At 40.7% G+C, this 16,819-nt stretch overlaps 1 protein-coding gene across 2 annotated transcripts in view; it reads left to right on the top strand.

Moving 5' to 3' along the window:
• CCNB1IP1 (cyclin B1 interacting protein 1) overlaps positions 1-16,819 on the top strand; it is a 64,999-nt gene that overhangs the window by 39,657 nt on the left and 8,523 nt on the right. For both annotated transcript variants that reach the window (XM_075853169.1, XM_075853178.1), the window contains exons 2-3: positions 8,112-8,427; positions 9,462-9,801. In XM_075853169.1, the coding sequence (XP_075709284.1) occupies positions 8,131-8,427; positions 9,462-9,801 (637 nt within the window). In that variant the 5' untranslated portion in view covers positions 8,112-8,130. The remainder of the gene's footprint in view (positions 1-8,111; positions 8,428-9,461; positions 9,802-16,819) is intronic.

The raw sequence follows: 16,819 nt of genomic DNA on the forward strand, positions 1-16,819 counted from the left end.
ACCCATAGAACTCTATTGTTCTGAAAATGGCTGTTACAAAAACGGCAGTTTCTCACTGTCGTGTGAATGTAGCCTAAGCCTTTAAAAGTACTGGTCTGTTGCTCAGTGGTCCAAAGTCCTCTTTTCAGATGAAAGTAAGTTTTGCGTTTAATTGGGAAATCAAGGTCCCAGAGTCTGGAATAAGAGTGGAGAGGCAACAATCCAAGTTGCTTGCGGTCCAGTGTGAAGTTTCCACAGTCAGTGATGGTTTTGGGAGCCATATCATCTTCTGGTGTTGGTCCACTGTGATATATCAAGTCCAGAGTCGACGCAGCCGTCTAGCAGGGAATGTTCGAGCACTTCATGCTTCCCTCTGCTAACCAGCTTTATGGAGATGCTGATTTAATTTTCCAGCAGGACTTGGCACCTGCCCACATTGCCAAATAGGTATTGTCAAGAGGAAGATGAGAGACACCAGACACCACAATGCAGACTAGCTGAAGGCCGCTATCAAAGCAATCTGGGCTTCCATAACACCTTAGCAGTGCCACAGGCTGATCGCCTCCATTGACGCAGTAATTCATGCAAAAGGAGCCCCGACCAAGTATTTAGTGCATATGCTGTACCTACTTTTCAGTAGGCCAACATTTCGGTATTTAAAATAATTTTTGAAATTGTGCTTCTATAATATTCTAATTTTCTGAGACACTAAATTTTGGGTTTTCATTAACTGTTAGCCATAATCATCAATATTAACCCCTTAGTGTCTAAGCCTGTTTTGGCCTTGTGGACACAGCAGATTTTTGCAAATCTGACGTGTCACATTATGTGGTAATAACTGCGGAATGCTTTTACCTATCCAAGCGATTCTGAGTTTGTTTTCTCGTGACATGTTGTACTTTATGATACTGAAAAAATTTAGTCGTTAAATTCAATATTTATTTGTAAAAAAACACAAATTTAGAGAAAATTTGCAAAAATCTGCATTTTTCTAAATTGTAATGTATCTGCTTGTAAAACAGATCATAATACCACACAAAATATTTACTAGTTAACATTTCCTATATGTCTACTTTATATTTGCATTGTTTTTTGAACGACCTTTTATTTTTCTAGGACGTTACAAGGCTTAGAACTTTAGCTGCAATTTCTCGCATTTTCAAGAAAACTTCAAAAGGCTATTTTTTCAGGGACCAGTTCAGTTCTGAAGTGGCTTTGAGGGCCTTATATATTAGAAAGTCCCCATAAATCACCCCATTTTAAAAACTGCACACCTCAAAGTATTCAAAACAGCATTCAGAAATTATTTTAACCCTTTAGGCATTTCACAGGAAATAAAGCAAAGTAGAGGTGAAATTTATAAATGTAAATTTTTTTTTTTACGAAATTCATTTGTAATACAGTTTTTTCTGTAACACAGAAGGTTTTACGAGAGAAACGCAACTCAATACTTATTGCCCAGATTCTGCAGTTTTTAGAAATATCCCACATGTGGCCCTAGTGTGGTAATGTACTGAAACACCGGCCTCAGAAGCAAAGGAGCACCTATTGGATTTTGGGGCCTCTATTTTATTAGAATATATACATGTCAGGTTTGAAGAGGTCTTGTGGTGGCAAAACAGTGGAAACCCCCCAAAAGTGATCCCATTTTGGAAACTACACTCCTCAAGGAATTTTTCAAGAGGTATAGTTAGCATTTTTAGCCCACAGGGTTTTTTTGCTACATTTATTGGAACTGGTCTGTGAAAATGAAAATGAAAATCTACTTTTTTTCTGAAAAAACATACGATGTTTTAGTTTTTACAAGGAATAAAGGAGAAAAAGCACCCCAACATTTGTAAAGCAATGTCTCCCGATTACGGCAATACCCCATATGTGGTAATAAACTGCTGTTTGGACCCACGGCACACCTCAGAAGGGAAGGAGGGCCATTTGGATTTTGGAGCACAGATTTTGCTGGAATGGTTTTTGGTGCCATGTCGTGTTTGCAAAGCCCTGGAGGGACCATAACAGTGGAAACTCCCCAAAAGTGACCCCATTTTGGAAACTACACCCCTCAAGGAATTTTTCTAGGGGTATAGTTAGCATTTTGACCCTACACGTTTTTCGCTGAATTTATGGGAATTATGCCGTGAAATTGAAAATCTAAATTTTTTCTAATAAAATTAGCTCCGATTTTTTCATTTTTACAATAGATAAAGGAGAAAAAACACCCCAACTATACCCCTCGTGGAATTTATCTAGCGGTATAGTGAGCATTTTGACCCCACAGTTTTTTTACTGAATTATTGGGATTATGCAGTGAAAATGAAAATCTACATTCTTTCCACTAAAATGTTGAATTTTTTCCATTTTCAAAAGGAATAAAGGAGAAAAAGCGCCCCAACAATTGTAAAGCAATAAACTGCTGCTTGTAATGCACCGTAGGGCTCAGAATGGCATGAGTGCTACTTGGCATGTAGATTTTGGTTGATTTTTTTGGGGGCGCCATGTCGCATTTGCAGAGCCCCTGAGGTACCCGTACAGTAGAAACCCCTGAGAAGTGACTACATTTTGTAAACTTTACCCTTCAGGGTAATCATCTAGGGGTGTACTGAGCATTTTGATCCCATTAGTGTTTCATAGATTGTATTAGAATGAGGCAGTGAAAATGAAAAATTATTTTTTTTCCCAAAGATATGTCGTTTTGCACCCAATTTTTTTTCCCACAATTTCTCCCGAGTATGGCAATACCCCATGTGTGGCCCAAAACTGCTGTTTCGGCACATGGCAGAGCTCAAAATGGAAGGAGTGCCATGTGGCTTTTAGAGCACAGATTTTGCTGGGCGCCATGTCGCATTTGCAGAGCGCTCTTAGGTACCAGAGTAGAGTGTAAAACCATGAGAAGTGACCCCATTTTGTAAACTACACCCCTCAAGGCATTTATCATTTGCCTGGACATATGACAGGGCTTAGGAGTGAAAGGCGCATGTGAGACCTATTTTGGTGATTTTCACAGCATTAGCCCACAATGGCAGGGCTCTGGGGTCAAATAGTGAAACAAAGCCCCAAGTAGTGACCCCCATTTTGGAAACTGCACCCCTGAAGGCATTTTATTAAGGGGTGTAGTGAGCATTTTGACCACACAGGGGTTTTTTTTCTATTAGTAATTAACGCTCAGTGGATGGTGCAAAGTGAAAATTGAAAATTTCCACAGGTTTTAGTGCACAATATTTTGTGACCAGTTTGTGCCACTGAAGACAAATACCTCAAACTGTTAAGCGGGTTCTCCCGGGTATGGCGATGCCATATATGTGGACGTAATCAAAAATAGATATTGGGATGCGCTCCTCAATCAATTGGCGTGGTGCTAGTAAGGTAGGGACGAGAATCCCACAATATTGGAAATATATAACCCCAGCACACACAGAGGTACGCAAAAGATCCAGATGCAAACAAATTTAAGTTTTATTGCAACAAAAGATGGTAAAGTTGAGGTGGAAAGCGACTTGGTAAAGACGTTTCGGCCGAACCTCGGCCTTTGTCACGGTCGCTAAAATGATAAAGAATAAAATGCTGTAAGACGATATCACTGGTATGGGTTGTCCGCCGGATATTCCCTGTGTGGACGTAAACTGCTGCTTGGGCACGCTGCAGGGCTCAGAACGGAGGTAGCGCCATTTGGCTTTTGGAGCGCAGATTTTGCTTAGTGGTAATTTTTTGGGGGGTTTTGCTGGTATTTCAGTTTATGATGTGGGGGCATATGTAAGCTGTGTGGAGTATATCAGGGCATAATAAGAGGGTATAGTAATGGGGTAAATAAATAATTATCCACAGATGTATGGCCAGTGTCGCACTGATAAATGGTGCCAGATCTTATCTGCTTTTGGACACTGCACATTTTGCGTCGCCGTATTCTGAGAGCCAGAACTTCTTTATTTTTTCTCCACCGGAGCTGGGTGAGGGCTTATTTGTTGCGGGACAATCTGTAGATTTCATTAGTACCATTTTGGGGTACATGCGATTTTTTTGATCACTTTGTATTTCATTTTTTTGGCAAGCAAGGTGACCAAAAACCTGCAATTCTGATGTGTTTTATTATTTATTTATTTTTACGGCGTTCGCCATGCGCTATGAATGACAATTTTACTTTATTCTGCGGGTTGGCGCGATTACGGCGATACCATATGTATATAGTTTCTCTTATGCTTTGCAGCGTCTACACGATAAAATTACTTTTGTTTCAAATAACTTATTTTTTGTGTCACCGTATTCTGAGAGCCATAACTTTTTAATTTTTCCGTCAAAAAAGCTGTGGGCGGGCTTGTTTTTTGTGGGACGGGCTGCAGTTTTTAATGGTATAATTTTTAGATCCCTTTTGTTATTCTGTTTTGCGAGGGGTTGTGACTAACAAACAGCGATTCTGGAATAGTTTTTAATTTTTTTACGGTGTTCACCATACGGGTAAAATAGCGTGATATTTTTATAGTTTGGGTCGTTACGGACGCTGGGATACCACATGTGTACTTTTTTATGTTTTTTGTTTTTTCCTATAATAAAAGACTTAAAGGAACAGTGTCATGGCAAATAATTTTTTTTATATGTTAAAGATGTTAGTGCTTTAATAAAAACGTTTTTATTCATTTGTGTGTTTGTGTTTTACTTTTTCTTATTTTTACACTTTTTCTTCCCTATGGGGGCTGCCATTTTTTGTTCCATTTCTGTGTGTGTCGATTAACGACACACACAGACATGGAGTACGGCAGCCACAGTCCCATAGGGACTGCGAACGGCTCCCGTCCCATTGACTGCCGTGTACGGCGTCTGTGTGGGAACTGCGCATGCGCCGCTCCCACACAGTCCTATTCGAAATTGGCGCCGTCCGGCGCCATTTTCCTGTGGACCGGAAGTCGCGGCCGGACTGTAATATTACTACTTCCGGTCGCGGCTTCCGGACTTGTGCACATGGAACAGCGGCAGCAAACGGAGCGGACGGGCCAGAGGGAGCCGCGGCGGCAGGAGCAGGTAAGAGATTTCAATGTATGTTAGTGTTTGTGTGTGTTTACTACTATATGTAAACCTACTACACTGTGGGTTACCTCAAAAAATGGCGACACGCAGTGTAGCAGGTTAAACCTTTCAAACCCCTCGTTTATCCCGGCACTAGCCAGGATAAAGGAGGGGGGGATGCTGAGAGCTCACTAGAGCGAGGGCTTTTAACCCAATGTTGCAATGCTGCAATTTTGGGAACAGCCCCATCTAGTGGCCAAAAATGGGTAGTATTATAAATTAGAAATAATTTATAATATTACATGGCTCGTGCCAAAAAAAAATAAAAAAATTTGAACAATGTTTAATCACCCACACACTAAATGTTTAATTTTTAAAAAAAAAACATGTTTTTAGGGCAACACCATGCCTTTAATATAGGAAAAAAGGCTGTTATAGTGTTTTTTAACATGAAACTTAGTTTTTTTTACTTTTTTACAATATTTTTATTAACTTGTTTTAACTTTTTTTGTGTCCCACTAGGGAACTTGAAGACATGAAGCCCTGATCGCTATTCTAATACACTGCACTACCTACATAGTGCAGTGTATTAGAGCTGTCAGCTATTCACTGACAGCAAGCCTATTAGGCTTCGCCCCCAACGGGGCCTAATAGGCTTCCGTACTAGAAAGCGATTGTTAGGCTACGGTTGCCATAGCAACCATCGGAACACCCGCGGGTGCCGATGGTTGTCATTAGCAACCATAGGGTGCGATCTAATCACTTAGATGCAGCGATAGCTGCATCTAAGGGGTTAATCGGCCGGATCGGAACCTAGCTCCGGTCCTGGCCGTTAGAGCACGATGTCAGCTGTGACAAAAAGCTGACACCCGCGCCCGTGTCAACTATCGTGGTTGCCGACAGGCTACAAGACACTTCGATGCGTTGATCGATGCATCGAAGGAGCTAATCGGCCGGATCGGAGCCTAGCTCCGGTCCTGGCCGTTGTAGAGGGGTGTCGGACCGCTGATATCAGCGGTGATAGCGCTGGCTCAGCTTCTGAGCCAGCGCCATCACATACACACGTCATGGAGCTGTGATTGGTCAGTCTGCTTTGACTGACCAATCACAGCGATCGCCGGCAGGAGACCGCTGTGAATGGTCCCCTGCCGTCTTACTGTGCCGGTCAACTGTCATAAACAGTTGATGGCACAGTTCTGTCACCTTGTCCTTTGACAGGGTGACAGTTTTTATCCAGGACGCATCGGTACGTCCCTGTGCCTTAAAGCACTTCAATGCAAGACGTACCAGTGCGTCCTGGTGCGTTAAGGGGTTAAAATAAAAAAAATGCTGGAAAAAGATCACTCTGTGTGTAATGAATCTATATAATAATTTCACTTTTTTAATTGAATTACTGAAATAAATTTGCTTTTTGATATTCTAATTCATTGGGAAGGACTAGTATGTATGTATCTATGTGTATATATATATATATATATATATATTCTATAGATTCATTACACACGGTGATCTATTTACAGCTTTTTTTTTCTTTTAATGTTGATGATTATGGCTACATACTTTTCAGTAGGCCAACATTTCGTTATTTAAAATAATTTTTGAAATTGTGCTTCTATAATATTCTAATTTTCTGAGACACTAAATTTTGGGTTTTCATTAACTGTTAGCCATAGTCATCATCAACATTAAAATAAAAAAAATGCTGGAAATAGATCATTGTGTATAATGAATCTATGTAATATGAGTTTCACTTTTTGAATTGAATTACTGAAATAAATATACTTTTTGATGATATTCTAATTCATTGAGAAGGACTAGTGTGTGTGTATATGTGTATGTATATATATATATATGAGATTATTCAGCAGTATAGACCGTTGTAGCTGAGAATCCAGCACTGGGGTGAGATTCTTTTTCACTCTGCTCCTTCTCCCCCTCCCTTCTATAGACTTCATGGGCAGCAGCATTTGTGCTTCTCAGTCTGCTCCCCTCCCCATAGACTTATATTAGGGGGCAGTGAAGAGATATCTCCCACTTTCTGCAGTCCGTCTCCTCTGCTCATTAACTAGGGACAGATTGTGCTTGACCACGGGGTGGATAGCAGATTAGAGTTAGGGAGACATCTAGTGGCAGTAATTTCACACAGAAATTTCATGGATAAAGCAACTATACTTTAACAGTAAGTAAATTACAAAGTTGAAATAGATCAGCAGGTATAATATTAGATTAGTATAAGTTGTTTGGGAATAAACAAAAAGGGGTAAGGAGCAAGAGCTAGCTCATAGGCCACAGGACTCATGAACAAACAGCAAGTACAGGATGTAAATGACAAACAGGAAAACTATATACAAAGTATTGATTCCTGTTTATGTTAAAGGGGTTCTCACAGCATTAAAAATTCTTATTAGATGAATCACCTGAAAAACAATGACGTTTTACCGATTACTTTACCTTGCGTGAAAATGTTTTAAATTAGCAAGATATTCTGTTTAGTTACTCATACACTTCAGATTTTCTGGGTGGAAATTCTGCAGCATATTACAGTAGCAACAAAATGGATGAGAGTCCACCAAATCTCATTCACATGCTGAATGTAAAACATGTAGAAACAATTTTATTCAGCAAAAACGTAGCAGAATTTCTGCACAGAAAAAAATGGTCAGAAATTCGACAATGTTTACGCTATGTGCAAACGTGGCCTTTGTCAGAACAGAAGCTGCCTCTATACAGCATGCCCCTGCCTCTCCTCTGTTCGAAAACTAGCATGACATGTATCCTGGACGCAAATGCTTATTATCAGGGAAGTGAAAGGGGGGCAGGAGACTGGCTGGAGAACTGATGAATCTGACACAACAATGTGTTGGGGGTTGTACAAAAACACCTACAAGGTGCGATCACGTGATCATGCTGTGTCACCCATCCATAATGGCGTGGTGCAGAGGGGGAAGCTAGAAGACATATTTACAATATAAAGGTACATTGACAGGTGGTATAGTATTAGAAACAGTCAAAGACTTTCGATCACAATATGAGTCGTGAGACAACCCCTTTGAGGACAAAGTGATGTACCCTAAAATGTTGATATAGATGTTTAGTGTGTAGTCCTAAAACGAAAACATGGTATATTTATTTATATTTTTCAGGTGTTTCTGACTAGTAACCATGTCAGTATGTGATGATCTCTTACTGTGCAACTTTCCAAAATGCCGGGTGAAGTTATCTGGTCGTGCCTGGGTCACAGCTTGTTCACATATTTTTTGTGACCAACATGGCAGTGGAGAATTTAGCCGATCTCCTACTGTTTGCCCAGCCTGTAACAGTACTCTTTCTAGTAAACTGGATATTGTGCGCACTGAGCTTAGCCCTTCAGAAGAACATAAAGCCATGATGCTGGCTGGATTACGTCCTGAGATTGTTCTAGATATATGCTCTCGAGCACTGGCATTCTGGACCTACCAGGTAAGGGAACATCTTAGCACCCAAAATTAGTTAGAAGTCCTTTTAAAACTATTAGGGTTAGTTCAGACTTGGCAGATTTACCACTGAAAATTTGTGACAATTAACCGTAAAATACAAGTGGATGGGGTTTTAAAATTCTCATCTACATGCAGGAAAAAAAATCAGCGCAGAATTCAGTACATGCTGCAGATTTTTCAAATCCTCAGCATGTGAATTCTGTTGCAGAAATGCTGCAGATTGTCTCTGTGTATTTCAGTTTGTGGAAAGTCTGCATGACTTGCGCAGAACTCAGTGGCAGAAAATTTCTGCTAGGTCTCGACTTACCCTTAGTGTGTAGTGTGTGAGATTTTACCATCATTTTCATTCTCTGGCTGTTTACAAGTGCCCAAATCACTGGATTTAGATATTCACTCAAAACAAGGCTCATGCCCATAACAGCGTCAAGAGTACCAACGGTCAAGTGTTAACAGAGCCAGTGTGATGTATTACAGTCTACAATTATCCCCTCTCCACAGGATAAGTGATAAATGCCTGAATGCTGGGGGCCCCCGAATCTCTGTTCCTCTTCACTTCTCGAGTAACGAGGACTTTCAATTAAATGGTGGTAGAGCATGTGCGCTGCCGCTCCATCCAATGTCTATGCAACTGAGGGAAAAAGCAGAGTACAGGGCTCGGTTGTTTCCGTCAGTCCCATAGACATTAAATGAACCGTCAAGTGCATTCTTGACCTTTGCCCAGTTCAAGTTCCTCCTCACTGTGGGGAGGCTCATTGATGAAGAACATGGGGGGCGGTTTGTGTTCAGGACCCCTGTTCTCACGATCTGTGAGTGCCAGGGAGTGTCCTAAGTATGGCATTTATTATTACACCAATCTTACACAACTAAGCTAGCATAATTGCATGAATAAATCTTCCCCAGTGGGCCACATTTATATCCAAACCTATTTTCTCTGCATTTTGTGAACTGCGTACGTATATAAAGTTAACACAGTTCAGTTAATATTTACTCTCATCAGTCCTTTGAATTTGTAACCAGGTTTACCAGGAGCGATTGTACCAGGAATATAACTACAGTCAGGCAGAAGGACATCTGAAACAAGTGGAAAAACTTTATGCTCATCAAGTTCAAAGCAAGGATTCGGAGTTAGTAGCCATGAAGGGGGAAGTAAACTCGCTGAAGAAAATCCTGGAAGAATACAAAAGAAAATACAGTGAACTCTCAGAGAAACTGATGGAACGGAACCGCCAGTATAATAAGTTGCAGGGAATGTACGATGGATTACGACTCCGCAATATTGCTGTGTCTAACCGAGAGGCTTCTACAACTAGAGAGAGAGCTCTACAGGACCAGTCTGGGTCTTTTGGATTTACTATAGGTAACCACAAAGAGGATGCATTGGGGAGATTTATCAAAGCCGACGCAAAAAAAAGTGGGGTAGTTACCTATAGTAACCTATCAGATTCCACCTCTTATCTTTCAAAGGCTCTTTGTAAAATAAAAGCTCTGAACTAATTGGTTACCATGGGCAATTACTCCGCTTTTCCTTTGCATTAGTTTCGATAAAACTCCCCCAATGGTTTTTATTTTTTAAGGGGTGTGTGTGTGTGTATATATATATATATATATATAAGTATATATATTGATACAAAAAGGATGGTGCAAGATTATAGCCCCGTCGTTATTCATAGCCAAGAGAACACAGCACATTTCCAATGGTGACACGACAGATGTCTAGGCGGTAGTCCAGTTCTGTCCAGACGCATGTCAGCATATCCTCGGATATTCATTCCACTGTTTCAGTGATGCGTTGTTTCAGGTCGTTCATATCCTGTGGCTGGAGAGGCACATACACTGAGTTCTTCATGTAGCCCCACAGTAAGAAGTCACATGGTGTTAGATCTGGCGATAGTGGAGGCCAGATTGGTGAATAGTTTCCGGCGCGACTCATCCAACATTCCGGTGGAGTTTCATGTATCGGCAAACCTCCAAATGGAAATGTGGAGGTGCACCGTCCTTCTGATAGAGGAAGATCTGCCAAACGTAGTCTATCTGTGGCATATGCCATTCTTTTAACATTTCCAGGTAGGAGTGGCCAGTGACCGTATCCTCTGCAAAAAAGAAGAGAATGTAGACTTTGCGCTTGATAAGGCCACTGAGCAGAAAGGTATCCTCATCGCTGAACACCAGCCTGTCAGCGAATTCGTTCTCTTCCAATCAGCCCTGCAAGTTAGGCCTTTACTTTTGCACCATACTTATATATATATATATATATATATATATATATGTATATATATATATATATATATATATGTATATATATATATATATATGTATATATATATATATATGTATATATATATATATATATATGTATATATATATATATATATATGTATATATATATATATATATATATATACATATAAATCTCAAACAAAAAAATGGCGACAGCGCACTGCGAACACTAATGTAATCTAAACCGCTAAATATAAATAAATCTACTTACAAAAGGGAGGTTCTTAGTGCACATTTTGATCAAAAAGTGTTTGCTCACCTGCCACGACAAGGCGACCTCTGTAAGGTGGGGACCTACTCTGCACATACGCCCAGAATGGGAGGAGTGCAAGAACACTAACCCCACATATATGAATCACATAAACACAACAAAAGTTTGAACAGCACATTCCAACAAAATGATCTAAAACGTGTATGCAGGTGCAAGAACACCCGTGACTGCAAATATACAGCAGACAAAAATATATATACATAGAGTGGATATAAAAAGTTTACACACTCCTGTTAAAACGCCAGGTTTTTGTCATGTCAAAAAATCTGTACAAGATGAATCATTTAAGAACTTTTTTTTAATGTGACACATAATCTGTACAATTCCATTGAAAAACAAACTGAATAATTTTTAGAGGGGAAAAATAAAAATAACAAAACTACAATAATGTGGTTGAATAAGTGTGAACCTTATAATTAGGGATGTGGTTGTGTTCAGAATTAGCCAATCACATTTAAAGTCATGTTAAATAGTAGTCAGTACACATATGCCATTATTTAAAGTGATTCTGAGTAACCCCATATAAAGTTCAGATGTTCTATTAGGATTTTCCTGACATTTTCTTTGTTGCATGTGACAGCAAAAGCCATGGTCCGTAAAGAGCTTACAACATATCAAAGGGATCTGATTGTTGAAAGGCATCAGTAAGGAGAAGGGTACCAAAGAATTTCCAAGGCATTAGATATACCATGGAACACAGTAAAGACGGTCATCAAGAAGTGGATTACATTTGGCACAACAGTGACATTACCAAGAACTGGACGTCCCTCAAAACTTGATGAAAAGACAAGACGAAAGTAGGTCCGCGAGGCTACCAAGAGGCCTACAGCAACATCAAAGGAGCTGCAGGACTTTCCGGCAGGTACTGTTTTTGTAGTTCATGTGACAACAATCTCCCGTAGTCTTCATATGTCTGTGGGGTAAGGTGGCAAGACGGAAGCCTTTTCTAACAAAGAAAAACATCCAAGCCCGGCTATGTTTTGCAAAGACCTACAAGTCTGCCAAAAGCATGTGGGGAAACGTGTAATGGTCTGATGAGACCAAGGTTGAACTTTTTGGCCATAATTCCAAAAGGTATGTTTGGCGCAAAGTCAACACTGCACATCACCAAAAGAACACCATACCCACAGTGAAGCATGGTGGAGGCAGCATTATTCTTTGGGGCTGTTTTTCTGAAGCTGGAACTGGGGCTTTTAGTCAAGGTGGAGGGAATTATGAACAGTTCCAAATATCAGTCAATATTGGCACAAAACCTGTAGGCCTCTGCTAAGAAGATGAAGAGGAGTTTCACCTTTTAGCCTGACAACAACCCAAAGCATATATCCGAATCGACAAAAGAATGGCTTCACCAGAAGAAGTTGAAAGTTTTGGAATGGATCAGCCAGAGCCCAGATCTGAATCCCATTGAAAATCTGTGGGGTGATCTGAAGAGGCCTGTACATAAGAGTTGCCCTCGCAATCTGCCAGATTTGGAGCGCTTTTGCAAGGAAGAGTGGCTAACAATTGCCAAGTCAAGATGTGGCATGCTGATAAGACTTCTACCCAAAAAGACTGAATGCTGTCATAAAGTCAAAGGGTAATTCAACAAAGTATTAGTTTAAGGGCGTCCATATTTATGCAACCACATTATTTTTGTTCTTTATTTTTATTTTTCCCCTCTGAAAGATTTCAATTTGGTTTTCAATACAATTGTACAGATTATAGGTGACATTAAAGGTAGAAAAAGTTCTGAAATTATTCATCTTGGACTAATTTTGTAACCTGACAAAAACCTGGCATTTTAACAGAGGTGTTTAGACTTTTTTATATCCACTGTATATACTGTATATGTTAGTGCTGTCCAAATGTATTTGCCCCCTAACCAATTTATTTTATTTTTCATATTTGTCTCACGTAAAAAATTTTAGAACATCAAACTATTTTTAATATTACAGAAAGATATCCCAAGTTAACAAAAAATACTGTTTTTCAATCATTTTTTTATTGAAGGAAAAATGCTGTTCAGTCCTACCTGATTTAGTAGCTAAGGGGGAATTACATTTTCACATAGAGTCAGGTAGGACTGAACAGCATTTTTCATTCAATAAAAAAAGTAATTGAAAAACAGTATTTTGTGTTAACTTGGGATGAACACAAAATACTGTTTTTCAATGATTTTTTTTACTGAAGAAAAAATGCTGTTCAACCCTACCTGACTCTATGTGAACATGTAATTCCCCCTTAGCTTCTAAATCAACAAGTTAACCAAATTCAATTGCCAATTGTGTTCAATTTCACTAGCCACACCTAGGCATGACTACTGCCAGACCTGATTAATCTAAAAATCACTTAAAAGGGTTGTCCCACAAAACACATGTATCCCCTATCCACAGGAATACATGTTTTATCGCTGGGGGTCCGACCGCTGGGACCCCCAGCGATAAGGAGAATGAGGGACCAAAAGTCCCCTGAAGTGATCCATGAGAATTAATTTCTATGGATCTGCCAGAGACAGCGGTCCCAGATGTCCCATAGAAATGAATGGAGTGCTGGTCAGGCAGGCGCACAAGCGCTCCACTTTTATGGAGCATTTCGGGGGACTTTCAGTTTCCCGTTATCGCTTGGGGTCCCAGCAATTGGACCCCCAGCGATCACACATGTATTCCCTATCCTGTGGATAGGGGATACATGTGTTTTGTGGGACAACTCCTTTAAATAAAACCTGTCTGTCAATGTAAAGCAGACTAATAGGGCCTTAAAAAGCTTCACTTGATGCCACGTTCTAAAGAGAGTAAAATGCAGATGACAAACAAATACATTAAAATCTACCAGTCTGGAAAGGGTTACAGAGCCATTGCTAAGGGTCTGGGACTCCAGCGAACCACAATGAGAGCCATTATCCAGAAATGGAGAAAACTTGTAACAGTGGCCGGCCTACCAAAATTTCACCACGAGCGCATCGACGACTCATCTAGGAGGTCACAAAAGAAACGTAGGCCTCACTTGCCTCCGTTAGGCCCAGTTCACACAGCATTTTTTTTTTGGTGTTTTATTTTGACGTGGAATCAGCGTAAAAAAACACCACAAATTTCCTTCCGTTGATTTCAATGGGAGGTAGAGACTTTTTTTTTTCCCCAATGGTTTTTCACCACTCGCGGAAAAATAATCATCATGCCCTATCTTGGAGCTGTTTCTGCCCCTAAAACTCTATTGAAATCAATAGGCAGAAGAAAACTGCCGTTCATTTGGAGAGGTTTTTTTAACCCGGTTCTTGACTAAAAACCATTTGCGATTTTTGCATTTCCTCATAAAAACGCCTCAAAAAACGTCTAAAAAAACGCTTGCATTTCAAAATGTGCCTCAAAAATCCTGAAAGAATTTTGAGGCAGACTTTTTCTGCTTGGCAAAAAACTCTGTGTGAAGCATACCCTTAAGATCAATTCACGATTTCACAATAAGAAAGACAATAGGCAAAAATGACATACATGGGAGAGTTGCAATGTGCAAAACACTGCTGTCCAAAAAGAACACAAAGACTCATCTCTCATTTGACGAAAAAAACATCTAGATAACCCCCTAAGACTTTTGGGATATTATTCTGTGGACTGATAAGTTAAAGAAGTTTTGGTGGAAGTTTTTGAAAGACATGGGTCTCGATACATCTAGTGTAAAGCTAACACCGCATTCCACCATAAGAACATCGGAACAACAGTCAAACTTGGTGGGGGTAGTTTGATGATTTAAGGCTGCTTTGCTTCTGACAGTCCTGGACGACTTGTCATAATTGCTGAAACCATGAATTCTGCTCTCTATTATAAAATCCTAAAGGAGAATGTCCGCCCATCAGTTTATGACCTAAATATCAAGCGCAGTTGGGTTATTCAGCAGGACAATGATCAGAATGGCACAAGCAAGTCCACCTCTAAATGGCTCAAAAGAAAAAAGAAAAATTTTGGAGTCCTGATCTGAATCCCATTAAGATTCTGTCGCAAGACCTTGGATAGGCATGCTCGTAAACCCTCCAATGTAGTCGGATTAAAACAATTCTGGAAAGAAGAGCGGGACATAATTCCTCCACAGCAAAGTAAAAGACTCATCGCAAGTTATCACAAACATTTTATTTCAGTTGTTACTGGCAAAGGTGGAACATCCAGTTGTTACACTTAGGAGGGAAATACTTTTTCACACCTTTAAGACCGGAGACAAGACCCTAATACTCTGTCCAGGATGGGAAGGCCGCTCGAGCTGGTCTCTCCGGGGAGGGAGACGCTGGCTGGCGGCCATGAGACTGCGGTTGTGGCTGTACGACGATGGGAAGCGGTGGGGTCCATGGCCGCAGCCATTACAGTACCCCCCTTTATGCCCCCTCTTCTTGGGTCCATAAGAGGAATTTTTAAATGAGGGTAGGTGCATTAAGGTTCTCTTCTGGCTCCCAGGACCTCTCCTCAGGACCAAACCCTTTCTAGTCCACCAAATAGAAAGTCCTTCCTCCTACTCTGTTGTAGTTCAGAATCTCCTTCACCTCAAACACATCACAAGAACCTCTGGGAGCAACTGCAGAACTAAGAGCTTTACTGCAGCTGTTCAGAACCACAGGCTTAAGGAGGGATACTGGCATGAGTTGGGAATCCTGAGAGTAGGAGGCAACCAAATTTTATAGGATACAGGGTTTATCCGTTGCAGAACTTCGAAAGGACTGGGGAACCTGGGCGCGGATTTGTGAGAAAGTATCTTGAGTCGAATGTTTCTCGAGGATAGCCAGACTTTGACTCCAGGAGAGAATTGAGAAGTAACTTTTTTTTCTTTTATCGGCATGCTTTTTCATGCGGTCCACTGCTTGGAGAATCTCAGCCTTAGTTTGCTGCCAGATGTAAATAAAAGTCCCAAATGAAGAGTTAGCTGCCGGTACTTAAGTCATGGCTGGAACAGGAAGGGGAACTCGTGGATGTTGACTGTACACAATGTAAAAAGGAGAATAGGCAGTAGACTCACTTTTATGATTGTTGTAAGAGAATTCTACCCAAGGCAGAAGTTGTTCCCAATTGTCATGTTGGGTGGAAACAAAATGATGAAGATAATTCTCCAGAATTTGATTGGTACTCTCCACTTGACTATTGGACTGCAGGTGTTTGGCGGATGAGAAGTCCAGCTTAACATCTAGCAGGTTGTACATGGCTCTCCGGAACTTGGGCGTAAACTGTACACCCTGATCCGAGACAATATGCAGAGGAAGTCCGTGCAGATGGAAGATGTGTAGAATAAATAGATTTGCCAGATGAGGAGCAGATGGAGGACCAGTCAATAGAATAAAATGTCGCATTTTAGAGAAACAATCCACTACTACCCAGACCATACTACGTCCAGCTGAGGTGGGATGGTCTGTAATAAAGTCCATACCCATATGCTGCTAGGGAGCATCAGGGACAGGCAGGGGTAGGAGCAGACCAGCAGGTTTGGAGCGGGTAGACTTGTTCGAGGCAGAGTTCGTACATGAAGCCACATAGTCCGCAACATCTCTAGGCAGCGTGGGCCACTATTAATGACAAGCCATCAAGTCCTTTGAACACCTGAGTGTCCTGCCAGTTTGGAACTGTGTCCCCAGCGGAGAATTCTCTTTCTGTCTGCAAGACAAACAAAAGTCGTTCCGGGAGGAATATCTCTTATTTGCAGAGGGTTAGTGGCAATAATCCTAGAAGGATCTATAATATATTGAGGAATTTCCTCAGAGTCATTAGTCTCAAATGATCGAGACAGGGCATCAGCCTTCACATTCTTGTCAGCAGGACTGAAGTGAAGAAAGAATTGAAATCAAACGAAGTATAGCGATCATCTGGCTTGTCGAGGATTT

This window comes from Rhinoderma darwinii, chromosome 1 (genome assembly GCF_050947455.1).
Source record: "Rhinoderma darwinii isolate aRhiDar2 chromosome 1, aRhiDar2.hap1, whole genome shotgun sequence".
Classification (NCBI taxonomy): Eukaryota; Metazoa; Chordata; class Amphibia; order Anura; family Rhinodermatidae; genus Rhinoderma; species Rhinoderma darwinii.